This window comes from Columba livia, chromosome 22 (assembly GCF_036013475.1).
Source record: "Columba livia isolate bColLiv1 breed racing homer chromosome 22, bColLiv1.pat.W.v2, whole genome shotgun sequence".
Classification (NCBI taxonomy): domain Eukaryota; kingdom Metazoa; phylum Chordata; class Aves; order Columbiformes; family Columbidae; genus Columba; species Columba livia.
The window spans coordinates 5982077-6004629 of NC_088623.1; the positions used below are offsets into that span (position 1 = coordinate 5982077).

The 22553-nt window shown below is 63.8% G+C and overlaps 1 protein-coding gene, 1 long non-coding RNA gene and 2 other non-coding genes across 4 annotated transcripts; 2 read left to right on the forward strand and 2 right to left on the reverse strand.

Moving 5' to 3' along the window:
• Nucleotides 1-25: 25 nt before the first annotated feature.
• On the forward strand, nucleotides 26-98 carry TRNAK-UUU (transfer RNA lysine (anticodon UUU)). Its single transcript has one exon. It is a non-coding gene; the product is annotated as a tRNA-Lys (tRNA).
• A 175-nt stretch (nucleotides 99-273) lies between these two features.
• Nucleotides 274-346, reverse strand: TRNAK-UUU (transfer RNA lysine (anticodon UUU)). The gene has a single exon. It is a non-coding gene; the product is annotated as a tRNA-Lys (tRNA).
• A 1375-nt stretch (nucleotides 347-1721) lies between these two features.
• Nucleotides 1722-22385, forward strand: PIK3C2B (phosphatidylinositol-4-phosphate 3-kinase catalytic subunit type 2 beta). Its single transcript, XM_065038950.1, has 33 exons — nucleotides 1722-1876; nucleotides 7935-8942; nucleotides 9786-9886; nucleotides 10004-10158; nucleotides 10323-10443; nucleotides 11948-12059; nucleotides 12545-12624; nucleotides 12703-12766; nucleotides 12990-13136; nucleotides 13375-13408; nucleotides 13858-14053; nucleotides 15250-15372; nucleotides 16169-16336; nucleotides 16490-16601; nucleotides 16680-16822; nucleotides 17382-17570; nucleotides 17675-17768; nucleotides 17903-17997; nucleotides 18077-18257; nucleotides 18336-18443; nucleotides 18528-18620; nucleotides 18741-18870; nucleotides 19114-19250; nucleotides 19362-19531; nucleotides 19658-19814; nucleotides 19909-20018; nucleotides 20127-20328; nucleotides 20433-20557; nucleotides 20625-20742; nucleotides 20998-21079; nucleotides 21173-21279; nucleotides 21357-21485; nucleotides 21561-22385. The coding sequence occupies exons 2-33, from the start codon at nucleotides 8001-8003 to the stop codon at nucleotides 21747-21749; spliced, it is 4914 nt and encodes a 1637-aa protein (XP_064895022.1). The 5' UTR covers nucleotides 1722-1876; nucleotides 7935-8000; the 3' UTR covers nucleotides 21750-22385.
• Nucleotides 13268-15481, reverse strand: LOC135576060 (uncharacterized). Its single transcript, XR_010467650.1, has 2 exons — nucleotides 15344-15481; nucleotides 13268-13784 (listed from the first exon to the last, which is right to left on the reverse strand). It is a non-coding gene; the product is annotated as an uncharacterized LOC135576060 (long non-coding RNA).
• Nucleotides 22386-22553: the final 168 nt, after the last annotated feature.

Below are 22553 nucleotides of genomic sequence, written 5' to 3' on the forward strand. Positions count from 1 at the left end.
GTGTCCCGCCAGTGACACTACCAGAGCCCGGATAGCTCAGTCGGTAGAGCATCAGACTTTTAATCTGAGGGTCCAGGGTTCAAGTCCCTGTTCGGGCGACTCGACTTTTTTCACTCCCATACTGTTTTTTTCCTTTTAGTATTTTTTCGCTTCTCTTCCAGGACAATTCAGGAGCGCAACCAGGACCCTCCGCTGGGAAGAGCCGCTATTGCCGCTGGTGAAAAGGCTTTTGTAAAGGAAATTAAAAAAAATATAAAGCAGGAAAAGCTTAGTCGCCCGAACAGGGACTTGAACCCTGGACCCTCAGATTAAAAGTCTGATGCTCTACCGACTGAGCTATCCGGGCTCTGGGTCGGCAGCTTGCTCTGTCTATACATCTGCCTGCGCACGGGCTGAACGGTTGCCTGCACCCCTCGCCTACACCCCGGGTTTGTCTGTACCCCACCCCTGCCTGCACCCCCCGGACACTCAGTCGGTTGCCCGATTACAACCCGGTTTGGGACACAAGCAGCACCGGTGGATCCTGCACCTTGGTCTTTCCATAGGCGCCAGGTGGGTGTCAGGCAGGGGATACCCAGCAGAGGAGGGTCCCCCACCGCGAGTTTTTGGGGTACACCCGTCTCTGCCCCCTCGCAGCAAAGCTCAGTACGGGGTGTGTGGGTGGGAGGGCAGCGCCGGAGGAACCTGGGGTGTTTCAACAGGCGTCAGGCAAAGTGTGAAGAGAAGGATGGGGAGTAATCCATCCCAGCACAGGGGGTGTGTTCAGTTAGCAGGACTTCCCCGGTCTCCCGGCAGCACTGCTTGCAGCTTGTCCGTGAGCTGTGCGTGATATTTTTTGACAGCAAGCAGGAGCAGCCCGTGGGGTTTTGCAGGCAGATGTGGTACTGATGTGGGTCATTTTCCCATCAGGGAGACGGGGCCCAGGGGTGCCCAGCTGCACTGGGGGACCCTCGAGCGCTGGATTCCCCCCGCATGGTGTGGTGAACCCCACAACAACCTCCATCCTCCCAGCTCCTGTGAATCTTCAAGGGCCCAGGGAGGCTGGGATAACACTGTGCCACCGCTAACCCCAAACCACAGGCTGTGACCCACAGCCCTCCCAGTGCGGCTCGCGGTTCTCCAGCGCGGCGCTGGGCTTTCGGGGGGGGGTACAACCCCGGCTGCGAGAGCCTGGCAGGGCCAGCTGCCTGCAAAAACAAATTACAGCTACCGCTGCAAGGGCTCCAGCGCATCTGTTGCCCACAAAGTGCTTGTGCAGCCGTTTCTGCTGCTGCGCTCCCCTGGCCAGGACAGTGTCCCCACTAACCCGGCGCGGCTGGGGACCAGCAGGAGCACCACAGCCCCAGTGGGGTGTCTCAGCACCCTCCAGGGGTACAGGGGAGCACACGCCCCCCTGCAGGTACCACCCCAGTGGGAAGCAGCGGGAGGTGGGTGCTGATGGGGAACCCAGGGATGCCCCCACGCGTGGGGCTGCAGTGTTTTGGGGGGATGGAGGGGCCGGTGCTGTGGCCAGGCAAGGGGAGTGGGAGCTCAGCGCCCACCGGCCGTCCCGCCGGGGGGATGCGGGATGGGGAGATGCGGAATGGGGAGATGCGGGATGGGAGGGATGCAGGATGGGGGGTTGCGGGGCATCCCGGGGCTCTCGTGGACACACAGCGGGAGGGCGGGGGGAGCACCGGGGCCGGCCCGTTGCCGTGCAATGCGGCGGGCGGCCGGGAGATGGCCCCGCGCCGCGCTGCGCCCCTCCATTGTCCGCCGCCGCGCTCCCTCCTCCTCCTCCGCCTCCTCCTCCTCCTCCTTCGCCGCCGCCGCCGCCGCCGCCGCCCGGCCCCCGCCCGGCCCCGCCGCCGCCGCAGCCCCAGCCCGCTCGGAGCAGGTAGGGCTGAGCCCCGGGGGGAGCGGGAACCGCGGCGGGTGCGGGGGGACGGGCGGTGGGAGCAGGAGCAGGCGCAGGCCGGCTCCTCCAACAGCCGGGATTTGCCGGGATTTTCCCCTTTAAAAAAAAATTATATATATATATATATATGCATAAAAGATTTCATCTCCTGCGAGGAGATGTGGGAGCTCCACCGCGGCTGCTCTGAGTCGCTTCCCAGCGCTGCCCGAAAGCCCCAGCCCAGCCTTGTGTTCGTCCAGGACTGGAGACCCCGAAAGCCGGGGAGCAGGGGGGGGTCCCGGGCGCTGCACCCCCAGCGCACAGCGCGGCTCGGGGCTCTGGAAATGCAGCGTCGGGTGCGGGCTGGAGGGGGAATCGGGTGGTTTTTGTGAGCAAAACGATCAAGCCGCCCCCATCAAATTGCAAAGTTGCCCATCAGCAAAGTGGAGAGGCAGAGCTGGGGTTTCTGTTCTCACCCGTCATGTCAGGGGCTGCTCGGTGGGACAGCGAAGAGGACAGGGATGGGGACAGCGATGGGAACAGGGACAGGCCAGAGCTGGTGCGGGAAGGGTCAGCTCATCCCAGCCAAGCCTTGGCGCAGGCAGGGGTCTCGGTTCGGTGCGTGGGGACAGAAGGCAGTTGTGAGGATGCTGCTGTGATGCAGCGAGCTGTGATGCTCCGCTGCTGCAGTACCACGGCTCCTGAACTTGAAGAAATGCTCACGCGTGTGTTTAACAGTAAACTCCAGAGTTATGCGAGCTATTGCCCCTGAGCAAAGGAGGTATATCGACGTGACCACAGCTATTCATGTGTGTAAGGCCAAGCGTGAATGGAGTTGCTCACAGGATCTAGGCCTGGGGTGAATTAACACCAGCGTGATCAGAAAAATCAATCTTTTCCTCCCAAAACGGGAGGGGCAGGGAGCTGTGGGAAACCTGCCTGGCAAACGGGCACCCGGCTCTCCCGGGATAACCGCCCGAGCAGGCGCCTGCCCCACCTCACCCCCGAGCACCCTCCTGAACAGGAGTGCAGCCGCGGAGAGGATCCGCTGCCGGGAGCCCAGAGGAGCGGCTTTCCCAGCCCAGCAGCCGTGCAGCCTGCGCGCTGCAGCGGGAGCGATGCTGTGTGTGTGTGCGAGCGTTGCCTGGATGCACACCCAGGGTGTGTGCACGGCCATGCACACCGGGTGTGACCACGGGACCCCTGAGCCGTGCGGAGGGATCGCTGGGGCTGTAGCAGCAGCAGCATCCAATGGTCCCATCCCGGACGAGGTGTTTCCCTGCGTGTGGGTGCTCGGGAGGAGCTGCGTGTCTGTGGCGTGTCCTTGGGCTGTGGCTCCCTCCCATAGCACATAAATTCCATGGGCAGGGCAGGGGTGAGTAGTCCAAGTTGTTTCCCACTGCAGACTGGGCTGGATCTGGTGTGCAGTGTGGGGCCAGCAGGTCCCCTGCGTCCCAACAAGGTGCTGTGGCCATGGGGGGGCCCTCGGCTGCTGGGTGTCCTCAGTGTACCCTGACAGTCCAGCTGGGGAAGCATCTGTGTTGGCGAGAGCCCTGTTGCAGCAGGATCCGTCCCTCGGGGCTCACCTGGGCTGTGGGGCAGAGGGCAGCGTGTGCCCCACGCTGTGCCGGCCCAGCCCAGCACCAGGATGCATTCCCTGGGTGCTGGTGCAGCCAGATGCACCGAGGCCATTGTATGTTACATCGCTTTCCCATCCTGGGCAGATACAGGGCTGCCCCTCCGAGCCCCGGTGCGGGATGCTGCCGCCAGCCCGCTGTGCAGCTGGGTGCACGTTCCAGGCGCCGTCGTGCAGCCGGCCACGCCATGCGGGCGCTTGCTGCGGAGGAAGCACAGATCTGCAAGATTTGCATAGGAGCCGAGCACCGGAGCTGCCGCGCCGCCGAGAGCCTGACCACCGGCATCCCCCGGGGAGGCCAAGCACCCAGCAAACGTGGCGCCGGGGGCGGGTGCTGGGTGCTGGAGCAGCGCGGGTTGAGTAATTTGGAAAGTCCGACTGCGGGTGTGCGCCAGGGCCGGGGAGTGGAGGAGGCGTGAGGTGTCGTGGCCCCGTCATTGGAGCTGCCGCGTGGGAACACGGGGGGACACAGCGGCGCGTGGCTTTGCGGAGGGGTCCCACCTCGGTCCTCCCCACGACCCAGTGCTCCGCAGGGCTGGGTGAGGCTCAGCATCTCCCGAGCAGCCCAACACGTGGCTGTCGCACCTCACTGCAAAGGGGGCTCTGACATCCCCCCGCCCACGCCGCCTCCTGCCCCACGCCTGGCTGTGACACCCTGTTGTCCCCTCTGCTGTCCCCATTGCGGACTTGGCTCTGCAGAGCTCCCTCCTTTGGCCACCCCAAGTCGGGGACTTTCCCGTCCCGAACGCGACCCATCTTCCCGGGGCAGGATTTCCTCCTGAGGGTGGAAATACGTAGAGAAATTATGGAAGAGCCTTTGGCACCAGCCAGTTCCACATCCTGCCTCCTTGGGAGCGCTCGGACCGGACTGGACTTTGCTCTGCTAGTAATAGGAGACGTATCGGCTTGAAGAGGAAGAAACTCCTCCTGCCTTAAGGCAACAGGTTGGAAGCGAGTGGCGCTGGCTGTTCTCGAGGTGTTTGCTCAGCTCGGTGTCCCCAAGGCGGGGGAGCCCTCGCTATCCCCCTGGCCGGGCAGGGGCCGCACTGGGAACGCAGCGGCTTGTCCTGTTCAGCCAGAGCGGCAGGATGGATGGATGGACCCGCAGCCCCGGAGGTGAAGGCTGGTGCTTTATCCTTCTCACCGCCGCTCCTCCCTCTGCTGGATTATAAAAGGGTGTGAATTGTCTCCCCTGATAGGCATAACCTCCATCCCCGGCTCCCACACCCCTCTGGGGCTCGCTTTGCTTCCTCGTCCTCAGATGTTTGATGTCTGCCCAGATGCTTCAGCCATTTCAATCTGCTCCCAACGCAGCTGCCTGCGCGGGGGAAGGAGGGAGGGAGGGATGGGGAGAGTTGGGGGTGCACAACAAGCCCCCGCCAGCCGTGGCAGCTCTGCCCGGGCTCCCGGCGCTGGGCACGGGGCTGCTGCAGCGTCCGCTCCGCCGGGGATCCCCCAGGACGGTTTGCTGTTGGATTCCCTTATCCCTCCCCACGCTGAGCAGGGGTGGGCGCGGGGTGGCTGCACTTGGTGCTGAGCCCCCCAGGCCACCCCAGCCTGGCCCAACCTGATGCTCTGCTCTTTGCACAAGGGTGGGATCATCCTTCCCTGTCCCATTGATGCTGGGAGACACTGGGAGAGCCCTATGGGGACCCTGTGCATCCTCTGCCCCAAAGCCCTCTAAATAAAACTGTGTTAAACCATAATTGGGGGCTTAGGGCAAAGGATTTCCAGTGGACAAGTGGTTTCTCCTGTGTGCCCCTGGCTGCACCCGCCGTCGCTTGGCACAGCGAAGCGTTTTCTTGGAAAGGTGGGATCCCAAGCTGGATGGGTCTCCTGAGGCTGACGTGACCACGTCAAACGCCAGGAAATTTGGAGTCAGCAAATTACGCCTATGTTTTCAGTAGTAGTATTTTAAAGAGGGAAATATCTGCTTCTCTCTGCTACTCTGCAGTTCAGCTCCTACCTCGGGAGCTCCCGTGCTGAGACGTGACCCACGACTCGCGTGGGTCCTGATGGGTCAAGGGGCGTTTGGTGGAAATGCAGGCGGCCACGCACCGACCCCCGGGTGCAGGAACCCGCAGCGGGAGGTGCTGCTTAAACCCCAGAACAGGACTCGGAGGGCGACTCGGGGGGTTTGGGGCTGTTTGACGTGGGTTTGCGTCCGCTCGGTCCAGCTGGGGGGCAGGACCAGGTTTGCTGCGTCCCACCCGCACACGCCGGAGCCTCCGCTCGGCCAGGCGGGAGCGTTTCTCCGCTTGAAACGTCAGCGAGATGCAGTTGCTTGTCTTGGAGATGAGAATGGGATTGTGGCTTCGTCAGCCACAAGAATCGGTTTGGTTTTATTGCTTTTGGGTTAAAGGCAGATTTTCTTTGTTCGGCTTCCAGAAGCCCAGCGCTGCCAGCTTTTGGGATTTCTGTTTTTCCGGGAAAAGCCCACAGCTGCTGGCAGGGACCGGAATGCCGGGGAAGGGAACATTTCCATCTCGTCCCCCCTAAGCCATTTTTCTAGTTAGAAAGCACAAAGGAGCTGGTTGAGTGAGGTGCGCAAGAGGAGACCCGTGATGGCAAGAGGGACAAACCCGCCCGGTGCCATCCTCGCTTGCAGGAGATGTGTTTGCGGCTAATTAGCAGCCATCTGGTCCTGCACGGCCTTGGGGTCAGGAGGGTCCGTTTGCGGATGGGGAGGGCGTGATGTGGCTGGGGCTGCTGTGGGTGATAATCAGCAACTGGGCTGGGAGGGGACAGCGGGGACCAGCCTGGTGACAATGGTGCTGCTCCCCGGGTGTGCCGGGAGGTGCTCACTGCACAGCCCAGCTCGGGCGCTTGCCCTGTCCCATGGGGTGGGATGTGGGGGGCACGTGCCGGATGGGCTCCCCCCGCCATGGGCACCGGAGGAAGCTCCTGCTGTCCCACAATGTCCGCAGCAGAAACACTTGCAGTCACCGGGAATGGGCAGCTGCATCCTTTTGCCCTAAATCAGAGCGTCGTGGTGCAGAGTGAGAGGTTTGGGGTCATGGGGAACCCTGGGGGGCAGCAGGGTCCCGTGTCCCCCCCGTGCTGGGATCCCGAGCCAGAAAACACTCCCCTGCCTCTCGGCTCTGGGGATTCCAAGTGCCGGCCGTCTCCAGGGGCTTCGGGCTCACTCCGCTCTCCTGTTTAATTTCCACTTGGTCGTTTTTCTAGGAAGAGGGGAGGAGGCGACAGCTCCTTCCCCGGGGAGCGCGGTGCTGGCCGGGCACAGCCCCCCCCGCCGTTACCACCCTCCCCGGGTTTTGGTCGGGGGCCCGGGAGCGGTTTCCAGTCCGGCTGTTTGGCCTCTGCTGGCTGTGGGGAGACTGGGGGACCCGCGGGTCCGTTCGAGGGGGCTGTGGGGAGACTGGGGGACCCACGGGTCCATTCGAGGGGGCTGTGGGGAGACTGGGGCTCCCGCGGGTCCATTCGAGGGGGCTGCGGGGAGACTGGGGGACCCGCGGGTCCATTCGAGGGGGCTGTGGGGAGACTGGGGGACCAGCGCTGGGGCTGCTGGTCATGCCCCGGTCCCCCTCACCATGTGCTGTTTCTTGCTCGCCAAAGCAGCCCGGGCTGGTCGGTGCTCTCATTTTTCCTTTCTGTTTCAAAAAGGCCGAGCTTTGCTGGCTTTTCCTCAAAGCTGCAATGGTCCCCTATTAGCAATGGGGCTCAGAGCTGCGTTTTGGGCAAACCCCGGTGCATCGGCCGCGATGTGCAGCCCGTGCGGGGTTGCAGGTTGAGTCAGCTCCAGCTGCAAGTGCCGCCGCCCTCCCTGCGGCTTATTTTGTCCTCGGGAAATACATCGGGCTCCAGCAATAGCCCTGGCAGCTGCTGTGGGGCCACCCAGCCCTGCCTGGGGACCAGGGGGTCCCGGGGGGACAGGCAGCAGCAACATCTTTATTTAACGTGTCGCATTGCTGAGCCCCTAGCACAGGGTGTTTCATGAAGATGGACACTCTCGGCCCCCAGGATCCCCAGACGTTACACCCTGTGACTTTTTCTTGTCAAAGCCCATGTTTTTGTGCCACTGTCAACGACTAAGCTGGCTGACCTCAAAACCAGAATCACGGCAGCGGTGGCGTCGGGGCAAGAAGACGCTTTGAGAGGCGTTTTGGACAAATTCAACTATTGTCTCGATGTTATCTGTACAGCAGATGGAGAACGTAGAGCATTCATAGAAAGGTTACTAAAACTTGAAAACTCGTTAAACCCTTTGTGATTTTTTGTATAATCGTAACATTGCCATTGTGAAATATTAATATAGCACTTTGAAATCAGGTCCATCTATTTGAAACACCCTGTGTTTCCTTTTTGCCACTGCAGAGAGGAAGGGCTGTACCAGCAGCCTGACCCTCGTTAGCCGACCTTCGTTAGCTGTTACTCATTAACCCGTGCCTGTCTCCCGCGCAGGTGCCGGGCGGCGCAGCATGCCTCTCTCCTGACGCCGGGGACCACGACGTCCCTGTCCCCAGAGCCATGTCCGCCACGCACGGCGATGGGGAGCACTGGAAGTCGCTGGAGTCGGTGGGGATCAGCCGGCGGGAGCTGGCGCTGGCCGAGGCCCTGCAGATGGAGTACGACGCTCTGTCCCGCCTGCGGCAGGACAAGGACAAGGACAAGGAGGAGAGCCGGGCCCGGCAGCGGGGAGACCAGCCCCTCATCTCCTGGGACGACCCCGCGGAGAGGAACGGCTGCGACGGCATCAAAGCGGCGCGTGGCCTCTCCGGCTCCGACCCTGCACTCAGCTGCAACGTCCCGCGGGCACCCGAGGGTTCCCCTGCGCCCAGAGCACCCCCCGGCCCCAGCCCCCCACAGCCGGACCCCCAGCCCTGGCTGAAGGGCCCCCTGGCTGGGGACTATCTGTACATCTTCGAGGGCTCGGGGGGGGACTTCTTGGGGGAGCCGCTCAACGGCACCTCGCCCCACAACGGCGGGGATTGCTCCCCCAAAAAGCTCTCGCCGCCCCCGCTGCCCCCCCGGCAGCCCCTCTGGAGCTGCCCTGAGGGGAACCAGCGCTCAGGGAAGGGATCCCCCCCGTCCTCCAAGGGACCCCAGCCCAGGGACATCAACATGTTCTCGGCAGCCCACGAGCGGGCTCACGGCAAGCTGCTCGGCCGCCGCATCTCCGAGGAGGACCCGTACAGCGTCACCGACTACGGCAGCATCACCGACTACAGCGGCATCAACGACGCCATCACCTGCCTCAACCTGAAGTCCACGTACGAGTCGGAGGTGCTGCGGGAAGCCGCCCGTGGCTGGAAGGAGGGCAGGAGCATCTTTGAGAAGGAATCGAGCGGCAAGCCGGTGGCGCGGAGCAAGACCATGCCCCCCCAGGTCCCCCCGCGGACGTACGTCTCCCGCTTCGGCAACCGCAAGAATCTGGTGCTGAACAAGAACCGCAGGATCTCCATCGACCCGGTAAGAGGGTTTATCTCTCCCGGGCTTGGACGCGGGGCTGGGATGGAGCTGAGGTGCTGGGGAGGGCTGGGATGCGAATGGGGCTGTGGGTGCCTGTGGTTTTGCTGCCTTTCCTTTGCTCCAGCAAGAGGAGATAAAGAACCGGAGAAGTTGCCTTCCTTGCAGGGTCCCCCTCCCCGGGGAGCGCGCGGTGCAGCCAGGGACGGCTTGGGGGGGGCTGCCTAAGTCACTCTCGGCTTTCCCGGTGCCAGCGACTAATTATAAAAGAGCATTAAAATTGTCTTTAGCGGCTGCTGTGTTCTCTGCCTTTCTCTGCCTCCCGTTAGCTGCTGGCTGGGTTAATTGCTCTGACAGTGGGACCATTGTTCCCTGCGAAAGAGCGATGGGGACCCCCGTGTGCGGGGGGAGCCTGGCACGGCCGTGCCGCCTGCCCCGAGAGCAGCGTGGGGGGCCGGGCACGGGCTCCACTGCAGCACCCTGGTGGCCTGGGGACGGTCCCTGCATGTCCCACATTGTCCCCGGGTCCGTCTCTGCCCATCCCTTGTGTCCGGCAGGAAATTGCCTGGAAGTGTCCCATTTTTGGGAGTCCTCGGGTCTCCCTTCTCACAGCTGTGCAGAAGGTGCAGACGTGGGTGACGTGTCCTGTAGCGGGTGCCCCCTGGCCCAAACCCCCCCTCTGCTGGTCCCTGTTCCCCTGCAAAGCTGCGTGTCCCCAGCCATGGCCAGCAACCTCTTGGTGCCCGGTGCTCTACAGGGGGCCCTGCAGCCCCCATCCCGGGCGGGCGGTGGGCTGTACGCCCCAGGATGCCACAGCAGCTGATGGGCTCGTGCTCTGCCCCACAGGTCGCCCCCCGGCCACACTCCTTTGCCAACGGCTATGAGCTCTTCGAAGTGTCGGAGGAGCGGGACGAGGAGGTGGCCGCTTTCTGCCACATGCTGGACGTGTGAGTACCCTGAGGCTGGAGCATCCCGCTGTGAAATGCCCCCAAAAAGGCTTTTTTTGGTGGGTGGGGAAACACCCACCGCAGGGCAACATCCCTGACCCGTCCCTGCCTCCACAGGCTGCGGTCCGGCTACAGCACCAAGGATTATTCCCTCACCGGCTTGGTGTGGAGCGCCGTCAACCTCAGCCCCGAGCAGCTGGGCCACGGCGTCAGCCTGAAGGTGACGGTGGTGTGTGACAGCCTGCGGGAGGCCCTCACCTTCACCTGCGACTGTGAGTGCCCCTCGCCATGCACCCACCTGTCCGGTCCCCTCGCAGCAATCGGGGGGCACCTGGGGTGATGTGCGGCAGGGACAGACCCCAGCAACCCCTGGGTGGTGGATCTGGGGGGGTCCCACCGTGCTGGGGGCTCAGGACGCTGCTCCCTCTCCCCACAGGCTCCTCCACCGTGGACCTGCTCATCTACCAGGCGCTGTGCTACACGCACGACGAGCTGCACGCCGTGGACGTCGAGGACTTTGTGCTCAAGATCTGCGGCTTGGAGGAGTTCCTGCAGAAGTGAGTGTTGTTTTGGGGACACACACACACGTGACACAGCCGCGGTGTCCCCGCGCTCACCCCGTGCCGGGTGGGATGGATGCTCAGGGCTGAGCCCGGCGTGCACAGCGGGAGCCGCTCCGCTCCCTTTCCTGCCTCCCGAGCCACGGGGATGCTCTCTTGCCAAAAGCAGCATGTTGGGAGCATCTTTCCCAGTGGTGGGGTATCCATCTCATTGACCCCCCCATGCCTGAAAACCAGGGAGCTGCCAAAAAAGCTCTTTGGAGGAGTATTAATAACAGACGTGTCACTGAGCGGAGCGGCAGAGCCCCCCTTCTCCCTGCCTGCGGTTTCAATCGCAGGAAAAGGTGGAAAGGGGACATGTTGGGGGAGAGAGTGGGGGAGGGAGGCACGGGAGCATCGGACTGTGACAGGGTCCCTCGGCTGCAGAGCCAGGGGTGGGTGATGGGGAATGAGACCCACACAGATTCCTCCTGCCCTCCCCATTTTGCTGCTTTTTGTGCAGAAAGGATGTATTTCCATGGGGGTTTGGGGTCCGACGGCTCGGGGGAGCTCTCTGCAGAGGATGGCGCAGCAGCCACGTGTGCACAGGCACACGCCGTCCATCTGTCCTTCCTGGCGGGGGGGTGCAGCGAGCCAGCTCCTGCTGCTGGAGACCTGCCCGTGCCCTGGCCGAGCCGCGGGGGATCCGCGGGAGCTTTGCCACCCGGAGCTGCCGCTGTGGGACCTAAAGGGGCGGCTGGGGATCACCCAGCCCGGGACAGCCCGAGCGGGACCCACACGGAGCCCAGCGCTGCTCCTGACAGCGTGGCCGGTCCCTTCAGCCCAAACTATTCCATCGTTCTATGACCCTCCTGGCCACGGGGCAGGACACAGCTCTAGTGGCCACAAGCTGATCAGACTCTGCATCCCGGCAGCCCCGTGAGCTCCTGGGGGTGCCTCTCCCACCCCCCCACCACGTCCTGCCATTGCAGCGCCGTCCTGCCCGGAGCTCCCGCACCCCTGGGCACGGTGCCCGCGGCTCTGCCGCGCTGACCAGGCCTGAATCAGCTCATTCTCCCCCGCAGTCGGCAAAGAAACTGGGTCTGGGTGGCAAGCTCAGCGAGTCCCGTGCTGGGGGGGCTGCCCGTGGTGGTGGCACAGGGGGACCAGGCTGTCCCCCTCTTCCCGGGCTCGCCCCAATGCTGCTGTCAGCTGGAGCATCCTCGGGTCCCACGCATCTGCGGGCAGGTCCGGGCATGACGGGCTCATCGGCACCCGCTCCCGGCCCCGTCCCGCCGGCTGGGCTGGGCACGGCTCTTTGGAGGGTGCGGGGGAAGGAGGGAAAACAATGGCTTATTCTTCAGGTTTCCTAGTTTTGCCACGAACGTCCGTTTGCAGGCGAGGCGGCCACAGCCGAGCCCCAGGCAGCACTGACGGGCTGTGGGGTGTTGGGATGGGGCACCCCAGGGCGAGTTTCGGGGCACGGCATGGGATGGGGGCTCAGCACGTTTCTGTCCCGCAGCAAACACGCGCTGGGCAGCCATGAGTACATCCAGCACTGCAGGAAATTCGACATCGACATCCGCCTGCAGCTGATGAAAAGGAAGGGGGTGCGCAGCGACCTGGCCCGGACGGTGGGTGCCGGGGATGCCTGTGACTTGGTGGTCCCTGTGGGTCCCTTCCAGCTGGGGATATTGTGGTTCTGCAGAGCTCTGTGTTCAGCTCTGGGACCCCCAGAATAAGACATGGACCCGTTGGAGAGATGGGGAGGGACTCTTTATCATGGAGTGTCACGGTGGTACAAGGGATAAGAATTTTAAACTGAAGGAGTGTAGCTTTAGGTTAGATATAGGGGAGAAATTCTTCGCCATGAGGGTGGCGGGGCGCTGGAGCAGGCTGCCCAGGGGAGCTGTGGATGCTCCATCCCTGGAAGGGCTCAAGGCCAGGCTGGATGAGACTTGGAGCAACCTGGTCTGGTGGAAGATGTCCCTGCCTATGGCAGGGGGTGAACTAGATGATCTTTGGGGTCCTTTCCAACCCAAACCCTTCCGTGACACCTCCCTGGTGTGGGAGCACATGTGTGCAGCCCAGTTTTGGCACAACCTCTCTCCATCTCCAGGCGAGCGATGACCAAAGCCCGTCTACCCTCAACCACTACATCCACCTGCAGGAGAGACCCATCAAACAGACCATCAGCAGGTAGGGGGGACACGGTGGGACCGACCCCCGCCCCGGGTACCCGCCTGGCCGGGCTGAGCTCTGCCCTCTGTCCCTCAGACAGGCCCTGAGTCTCCTCTTCGACACCTTCCACAACGAGGTGGACGCTTTCCTGGCAGCCGAGGTGAGCACAGATGGGGCATTTTTGGGGCCGCCTTGTCTTATTTACTGCAGGCTTTTTCCTTGTTTCATTACGGAGCACTAAGGATGCAGCAGAGAAGGGGAAAGGCTGTGAAAGCAGGGGAAACTGAGGCACGGGCTGGTGCATCTCCCCATGCATGATGTGTGGGTTGCGGGGCGGCCCCTCGGCTGCCCGGGGGTCCCAAGTCACCCCGCTTTCCCCCCAGGGAGACTTCCCGCTGAAGGCGGAGCGGGTGATCCAGTCGGTCATGGCCATCTGCAACGCGCTGGCCGCCGTGGAGACCCCGGAGATCACGGCCGCGCTCAACCAGATGCCGCCCTGCCCGTCCCGCATGCAGCCCAAGATCCAGAAGGTGAGGGGCGACCCGGGGGGGCTGGTCCTGGGGGGTGCAGGACCGGGGGGCTCGGCCGGGAGGTGCGAAGGGGAAGAACAACTTCACATCTGATTCTTTCCCTCCCTCCTCCCGCTGCACCACATGGAAAATTCCTCAATAGCTGGGAGCTGGTTGTGTAAAGCTCTTGGCGAGCTGCCCCCCCCGCAGCGCGGGGCTCATTCTGATGGTGCTCTTGTGGGTTTTTTTTCCTCAACAGGATCCAAATGTTCTGGCCAAGAGGGAAAATCGAGGTATTTCTGTTCTTCTCCTCCCCTTCTGGGCTTGAGTTCTTGGTGCTTTTTAATCTTCAAACCCCTCCCCTTCAATTATTAAGGCCAAAAATGTGTTTGAAACTGTTCTGGTGAAGAAAAGAGGGTTTCTGGAGGCGATGGCTGTTGTTCCTCCCCATGAACTCAGCAAAATGTGTTTAAAAGATGTATAGACGAGGTTCTCAGGGACACGGTCTTGTGCCAGAGTTGGGTTGGACTTGGTGACTTTGAGGGTCTTTTCTAACCCAAATGATTCCGTGGTTGTAAATGGGAAAGCTGAAATTCTCCCTCTCACTCGCTTTGCCCCGGGGACACTGACCCGCAGTCTGATCCTGGGGTCCCTCCAGCATCCCGACCCCTGTGCAAAGGGACAGTGTGGGGCCGGTGGGGCCGGCACCCCCCGTCTCACCGCAGTCCCCCCTCCCCTGCAGAGCGGATCGTGGAGAGCCTGACGGCCGCCATCCTCACCCTGGTGGAGCTCTACTGCAGCACCTTCAACGCCGACTTCCAGCCGGCCGTGCTGGGCAGCCGGGAGCAGGCTGCGGCGCAGGAGGCTCGGCTGCTCTCCTGCCCGCTCGCCTTCACTGTCTACGGCACCCACCGCATCCCCATCACCTGGGCCGCCAGGTAAGGGCAGCTGCCCTCAGCGTGCTCAGCCCCTGCCTGCCCGTGTTGGGGCTCCCAGCCCTCATCAGTACAGCCGGGTCCCTCCCCGGGGTGGCTGGGGAGCGTGTCCCTGTCCCAGATACTCATCAGGTGTGGAGGGAATCAGAGATAACCCAGGGCAGGAATGTGGGGGTGCTGGTGGTGAGGGATGCTCAGAGCCAGCTGATGCTGGAGCTTCTGGGTGTGAGTGGGTGGGACGGGCTCTGCTGTGTTCCCTTCCCTTCCCTTCCCTTCCCTTCCCTTCCCTTCCCTTCCCTTCCCTTCCCTTCCCTTCCCTTCCCTTCCCTTCCCTTCCCTTCCCTTCCCTTCCCTTCCCTTCCCTTCCCTTCCCTTCCCTTCCCTTCCCTTCCCTTCCCTTCCCTTCCCTTCCCTTCCCTTCCCTTCCCTTCCCTTCCCTTCCTTCTCATCCCATTCTTTTCTCATACCATTCCCATTCCCATCCCTTCTCATCCTATTCCATCCCATTCCTATTCCCATCCCATCCCTTCCCATTCCCATCCCATCCCGTCCCACATCCCACCCCATCCCTTCCTACATCCCATCCCATCCCCACGAATCCGGGGATCTGCAGCATCCCTGCCGGGCTCTGTGCTGCCCCGGGGAGGTGACAGATGGCCCTGGTGCGGCAGAGCCAGGCTGCCCTCGCCCCACGCCGTGCTCCTTTGTTAGTGCCTCGGTGCCCATACCCATGCGGGGGGACAGCGGGGGCCTGGTTGGGCAGCGGGCGCCCGCCGTGGGGGGGGCGTGCGAGGCAGCGGCGCCAGCAGCAGCCGCCCCGCCGGGGACCCCTCGCCTTTGTCCTGTCCTTAATGTATTCCCCTTGGTGACTGGCTCCGAACAAAGCGGGTAGCCTGGGAAATGCCGGCATCCCCTGACCTCCGGCACCCCGCAGCCCTCCCCGGATTGTCGCTCGGCACCTGCCACATGGCAGGGCCTCCCCCAGCCCCCCCGTGTGATGGTATGTGCGGTGGCATATGGTGACGGGGGCTCCCAGCTCTGCGCCCCCTCCCTGCCGCAGCCCCTTTCCCAAGCCTGGGGAAGGCGCAGAGGGGCAGCACTTCTATCCTCCCCACCCCATGGCAGGGGGAGCCCTCGGGCGCCCCTTCCCCTACCCTGGGCAAAGCCCCCCCGGCTCACCAAATCTGTTCCCCTTGCAGCTATGAAGATTTCTACCTCTCCTGCTCCCTCAGCCACGGCGGCAAGGAGCTGTGCAGCCCCCTGCTCACCAGGAAAGCCCACGTCTACAAATACCTCTTCCACCTCATCATCTGGGACCAGCAGTAAGGCAGCACCCCGGCCGCGGGGCGAGCAGGTCCCCGGTGCCTCCTCCTCCTCCTGCCCTGCTCCAGTGGCTCCTCTCCGCACCTCTCCCTGGTTTTTGGGTGTCGGAAGCTCTTGTGTCATCCCTGGGAATAGCAGCAGCCCCAACGGCAGCCCTGCCCTCCCCAGACCTGCGTGTCTGCACCCAGGAAAGGGGATCTGCTCCCAAAAATAGCCTGGGAGCAGGCGGGGGGGCTGTGCCAGCCGGGCATTCGCAGCGGCACTGGGAGGTGGGGGTGGGAAGAGGATAATTTTAGAAGGTGCCGGTGCCCCCCGAGGACAAGGTCGGCGGGACGGCGGGGAGCAGAGCCGTACCTGTCCCCTCGGTGGGGTGATCCCTGCCCCTGCCCGCCCTGGGTGGGATGTAGCTGCTGCCCTGGGCTCCCTGGGAACGTCGGAGAGGAGCCTCAGCCCTGGGGTCCCATGCGGCCCCCCCGGCCATGGGACAAGGTCAGTGTGCGGTGGGAGCCCCCCGTGCAGCCCCCGTGCCCTGTGGTCACCTCTCAGGACAAAGAGCAGCAGAGGAGGATGGGGGCACACGAGCAGCTGAACCCGGCGGCCTCCCCGGGGTGTCTGCCCATGACGTGGCACCTCTGTCCCGTGCCAGGGGGTGTGTGGCACCCCTGGTGCCAGCAGCAAAGGCATTTTTTGGGCTGGGCTGTCTCAGGACACCGTTGGCACCCCAGACGCGGGGCTGGCCGGTCCGTGGGGCTCTGGCAGCCCCGGCACGGCTGAGCCCCGGCTACTCTCTTGCAGGATCTGCTTCCCCGTCCAGGTGAACCGGCTGCCGCGGGAGACGCTGCTCAGCGTCACGCTGTTCGCTGTGCCCGTCCCGCCCCCGGGGAGCTCCTCTGACGCCAACAAGCAGCGGCGGGTCCCTGAGGCCCTGGGCTGGGTCACCACCCCCCTCTTCAACTTCAGGCAGTACGTAGGGTGTCCCGCCATGATGGGCACGGCGAGGGACCGCGCCAGCGTCCCCAGAGCGGGACAGGGGGGTTCCCAGCGTGGGGACAGCATCGCTGCAGCACTGCCACCCTCCTGCCCCAGTGCCAAGCTCTCAGCCCCTTTCTCCTCCAGGGTCCTGACCTGCGGGCGAAAGCTCCTGGGCTTGTGGCCAGCGACCCAGGACAACTCCAGAGCCAGGTCCAGTGCCCCCAACTTCAACCAGCCTGACAGTGTCATCCTGCAGGTGCGTCCCGGCAGCGGCGGGTCCTGGTGGGGGCACTCACAACGTTTTGTCCCTGCTTACCCTCTGCCTCTGCCCCAGATCGACTTCCCCACCTCCGCCTTCGAAGTCAAGTTCACCAGCCCGCCAGCGGCCGAGTTCAGCCCCAAGTACGAGTTCGGCAGCCTGGGGGAGGAGGACCAGTGCAAGCTGCGGGAGGCCATGCAAAAGAAATCGCTCTACTGGTAAGCAGCTCGGGGGCAGAGGCAACATCACCCTGCTGGGGGGACTTGCTGAGCTACCCCAGCCCTGTCCCGGTGTGCACAGTGGGGATCGGGGGCTCTGACCTGTGACTGAGCTGGAGCCCGGCGCCGGGCAGAGCTGCCTGTCCTCTGTCCCGCCGTGTCTGCTCTCCTGGCTATAAACGGCAGGATCAGATGTCGGCAGCTGCACCGGGATCTGCTGCAAAAATTGCATGGGGCGGAGGGCCAGCCAGGCCAGTTCGGGGTCCCTGGGTGGGGGGACAGCCAGGGCTGTCCCTGCAGCAGCTCGGTCACTCTGGCCAGGGTCCTGGCCGCCCCTTGGGGCCAGTGTGGGGATGTGGGGGAGCCCCCAGCGTCCTGCAGCACGGGGTGCTGGTGGGATCCTCCATCAACTCCTCTTTCTCACAGGCAGCGCTGGGGGGGCCATGGGGAGGGCTCAGAGTGGCTTGTCAGAGTGCTGTGCCTTGTGGGGGCAGAGGGACACCCCATCCTCAATGTGTCAGCCCCTGAGCCGTGTCCCCCTGTCCCTCCACTGCCACAGGCTGATGGACGCCGACCGCAAGCGGCTGTGGGAGAAGCGTTACTACTGCCATGCAGCGCCCGGCGCCCTCCCCATGCTGCTGGCCAGCGCGCCCAGCTGGGAGTGGGCCTGTCTGCCCGACATCTACGCCCTGCTCAGCCAGTGGACATCCATGAGCCACCAGGATGCCCTGGGGCTCCTGCACGCCACGTAAGCCACCGGGTGCCACCGGGATGCAGGCTTGGGCACCGCTGCCCTCCCCATGGGGGAGGATGCCGAGGATGCCGTCCCCATGACACCCGTCCTGGCCGCAGGTTCCCGGACCAGGAGGTGAGGAGGACAGCCGTGCGGTGGATCGACTCCATCTCCGACACCGAGCTGCTGGACTACCTGCCCCAGCTGGTCCAGGTGTGTGGTGGGACTGGGATGTGGCACAGGGTGCATGCCAGGACCGGGATGTGGCATGGAGTACATGCCAGGAATGGGACACAGCACAGGGTGCATCTCAGTCTCACTGTACCCCAAAACTGTCCCCCCTCCAGGCGCTGAAGTACGAGTGCTACCTGGACAGCCCACTGGTGCGCTTCCTCATGAAGCGAGCGATCTGTGACCTGAAGATCACCCACTACTTCTTCTGGTGGGTTTGGGGGGTACCGGCAGCGGCACGGGAGGGAACCCTGGGGCTCACCTGACCCCTGTGCCCCCGCTCTGTGCAGGCTGCTGAAGGACGGGCTGAAGGACTCCCAGTTCAGCATCCGGTACCAGTACCTGCTGGCAGCGCTGCTGTGCTGCTGCGGGAAGGGGCTGCGGGAGGAGTTTGACCGGCAGTGCCTGCTGGTCAGCACGCTGGCCCGCCTGGCCCAGCAGGTGCGGGATGCGGCCCCGTCTGCACGCCAGGTGGGTGCCGGGGAGGCGGGAGGGGGTGCAGGGGGTGCCGGGCTGTGTGTGAGCCCCCCGCCCATCCCCACACCGCAGGGCATCCTCCGCGAGGGGCTGGAGGACGTCACGCAGTTCTTCAAGGTCAACGGGTCGTGCCGGCTGCCACTCAGCCCCAGCCTGCTGGTGAAGGGGATCGTGCCGCGGGTGAGTGCTGGAGCCGGGGGTGTCAGGGGGCTCCTCTGCCCCCCCCAGCTCACCCTGACGGGCTGTGCCTTCCTCCCATGGCAGGACTGCTCCTATTTCAACTCCAATGCCGTCCCTCTGAAGCTCTCCTTCCAGAATGTTGATCCTCTCGGGGAAAACATCCGAGTCATCTTCAAGGTGAGCCCGTCCTCCCAGCACTGCCCAAGCCCCCGGCACGGCTGCCCCAGCCCATGCAGTGCTGGCTCAGCTTTGTCCCCGCTGTCCCCGGGCTCTGACGGCTCTTCCACCGGCTCGCAGTGCGGGGACGACCTGCGGCAGGACATGCTGACGCTGCAGATGATCCGCATCATGAACAAGATCTGGGTGCAGGAGGGGCTGGACATGCGCATGGTCATCTTCCGCTGCTTCTCCACCGGCCGTGGACGAGGTGACCGGGTGTCGGGGTGTCCCCCAGCCTCAGGACACGGTGCTCTTGGGCTGGTGATGGCACAGGAGGCCCTGGGGCTGTGGTGGGGAGCTGTGATCTGCCTTTGGGTCTGACCCCACCAGCCCATCCGTAGGAACGTGGCTTTGCAGGCTGTCACTCTGGGTTGGTGGCAAAGGGGGGCTGGGTTTTTGGCGTCCCCCCAGGGGGGATGGCTGGGTCTGACACTGCTGTTTCGGCCACCAGGCATGGTGGAGATGATCCCCAACGCCGAGACCCTACGCAAAATCCAGGTGGAGCACGGCGTGACGGGCTCCTTCAAGGACCGGCCGCTGGCCGACTGGCTGCAGAAACACAACCCCGAGGAGGATGAGTACGAGAAGGTGAGGAGGAGCCTGGCAGGGTCACTGCTCCTTGCGTCCCCCTTCAGGGACAAGACCCCACAAATCCAGCCTTTCTCCATGTCTGGTTGCTCCTTCCCTGCCTCTCCCCAGGCTGTGGAAAACTTCATCTATTCCTGCGCTGGCTGCTGTGTGGCCACCTATGTGCTGGGGATCTGCGACCGGCACAATGACAACATCATGCTCAAGACCACTGGCCACATGTTCCACATCGACTTCGGCCGGTTCCTGGGCCATGCGCAGATGTTCGGCAACATCAAGAGGTGGGAAATGCATCCAGCATCTCCTTCCCCCCAGTCTGGGCTCATCCCTGGGGAGTGATTTCAGGGGTGAAGCCCCCTCTCTGTGTCCCCATGATGGGTGACCCCCGGCCGCGCTCATGTGCACAGGGACCGGGCGCCGTTCGTCTTCACGTCAGACATGGCATACGTCATCAACGGGGGGGACAAGCCTTCCAGCCGCTTCCACGACTTCGTCGACCTGTGCTGCCAGGCCTACAACCTGATCCGCAAGCACACCCACCTCTTCCTCAACCTGCTGGGGCTGGTGAGAGCTGGGGGGTCACACACCTGTCCCCCCCAGCCATGGCAGAGGGGTTCTGCTGCCCCCACCCGCCCTCACCCCCCACCTTGTCCCCCAGATGCTGTCCTGTGGCATCCCCGAGCTCTCCGACCTGGAGGACCTCAAATATGTCTATGATGCCCTGAGGCCGCAGGACTCTGATGCTGATGCCACCACGTACTTCACCAGGTAGGGGACACAGGGGGTGATGGGGCGGGAGAGGATGGGGGAGCCCTCGGACGGAGACTGTGGCACATTGGGCTCCTCTGTGCAGAACACCTGGTGGCCTCGTTGCAGGTTGATCGAGTCCAGCCTGGGCAGCGTGGCCACCAAGCTCAACTTCTTCATCCACAACCTGGCGCAGATGAAGTTCACGGGCTCCGATGCCCGGCCCACGCTCTCCTTCGCCCCCCGCACGCACACCCTCAAAACGTCCGGCCGGATCCGCGACGTCTTCCTCTGCCGCCACGAGAGGGTCTGCAACCCCAGCAAGGGCTACGTGAGTGGGGACAGTTGGGGACAGAAGGGACAACTCGAGCGGTTCTGTCCCACACGGGCTCAGGGCAGGTCCCCAGCCCGTGTCACAGCCCCACCTCTCTGCAGATCTACGTGGTGAAGGTGCAGCGGGAGAGCCCGGGCGAGGTGACCTTCATCCAGCGCACCTTCGAGGAGTTCCAGGAGCTGCACAACAAGCTGCGCCTCCTCTTCCCCTCCTCACTGCTGCCCAGGTACCCACAGACCCCCGTAGACCCCCTCGGCACCCCGGGGGGCTTTGCTGAGGGTCTGTCCCCGCAGCTTCCCCAGCAGGTTTGTCATCGGGCGGTCGCGGGGCGAAGCGGTGGCCGAGCGGCGCAAGGAGGAGCTGAACGGCTACATCTGGCACCTCATCCACGCAGCCCCCGAGGTGGCGGAGGTGCGGAGCTGGGGACCCCAGGGAGACAGAGCAGGGCTGCTGCCTCCTGAGAGATGGGGACGGTGCTGGGGACACCGGTGAGGTTAGATGGGGTGGGAAATATTGGGGGAAAATGCACCATGTAAAGCATCACAGCGTGCACCATGCACAAAAAGCATCAGTGCTTGCACTGTGCACATTGTCACATGCACCGGTCCCAAATGGCGAGGGACATGGTCACTGCTGCACCGCTAATGCCACCTCCTCACCCCGCAGTGCGACCTCATCTACACCTTCTTCCACCCCCTGCCCCGCGATGAGAAGGCGGCCGGCACCAACCCGACCCCCAAGGCGACAGGTAGGGGGGCTGGCGGGGGTCCCGGCAGATGGCACCGCGTGGGGGGTTTCTGGGGGGCTCCCATCCCACCCCCACCCCTCCCGTCCTCTCCAGACACCACGTGGGCTCGGCCCCTGGGGAAGGTCGGCGGGGAGGTGAAGCTCTCCATCTCCTACAAGAACAACAAGCTCTTCATCATGGTGATGCACATCCGAGGGCTGGTACGTGTGCGATAGCAGCGGGGTGGGGGCTCCAGCCCACCGCAGCGCTCACGGGGTGCCCCCCGCTCTGCCCACAGCCACCACTGCAGGATGGCAACGACCCCGACCCCTACGTCAAGACCTACCTGCTGCCCGACCCCCAGAAAACAACCAAGAGGAAAACCAAAGTGGCCCGGAAAACCTGCAACCCCACCTACAACGAGATGGTGCGTGGGATGGCGATGGCGCTGGGGGAGGCCGGGGGGCCAGGGCTGGGGGTCTGACCCCATTCTGCCCCGCAGCTGGTCTACGACGGGATCCCCCGGGGGGACCTGCAGCAGCGGGAGCTGCGCCTGAGCGTGCTGAGCGAGGAAGGCTTCTGGGAGAACATCCTCCTCGGGGAGGTGGGCATCCGCCTGCGGGACCTGGACCTGGCGCAGGAGAAGATGGGCTGGTTCGCCCTGGGGTCCCGTGGCCACGGCACCCTCTGAGGTGCCACCACCGGGGCTGGGGACACATGGCAGCGCCGTCACCGCGGCTCTGCCCGCCCCGGGATGTGCCCTGGGGGACCAGGTGCCGACGGGCGCTGCTGCGGGTGTCGTCTTTTTTAAGTTTACCTTGTGTCAAGGGAGCAATGCGGGGAGGGAGGGGTGGGGAGAACCTGTGGGGTGCTTGGGGGGGTATTTCTTCCTTTGGGACATGTGTATTTTAATTTTTTTTAATAACGAGTAGCGTGTGGCCGGGCACTGGGGCAGAGGGGAGACAGGGGGTGACGCGGAGGTTTGGCTTTGGGCTGGGGGTGCGTGTACCCCCCGAGCCTGGGTCCATCTCCAGCATCCTGCCCGCATCTGGGCAATTCCCATCCCGGGGAATTCTCTCCCAGAGGAGAGCAGGGTGGTGGGGCCGGCCCCCAATGCCATGGGAAGGGGACCGCGGCCACCCCTCCCGTCCCCATGGGGACACCCGTCTCCTCGTCTGCCATCCGGCCCCGGGGACGCCTGCACCGGGGTGTGGGCTTGGTGCCTGTGGTGCTTTGTTTACAGCGAGAGCTCCGTAAACGGACAAAATGTTTCTCAGGATCGAGAATAATGAACTTAACCTTTATATTAAAAGTTTTAAATATTGTACCTGGCGGGAGTTGGAGTGGGGGAAACAGCCTGGGGCTGCCAGAGCTGCCACCCTCCTGCGGCCGGGACCCTCCTGCCTGTGACATGGTGGCGTGAAAATAAAGGAGATGAAACGCACCGGGCAGTGCGTGGGCCCTGCCTGCACCTCTGCATCTCTGCCTGCACCTC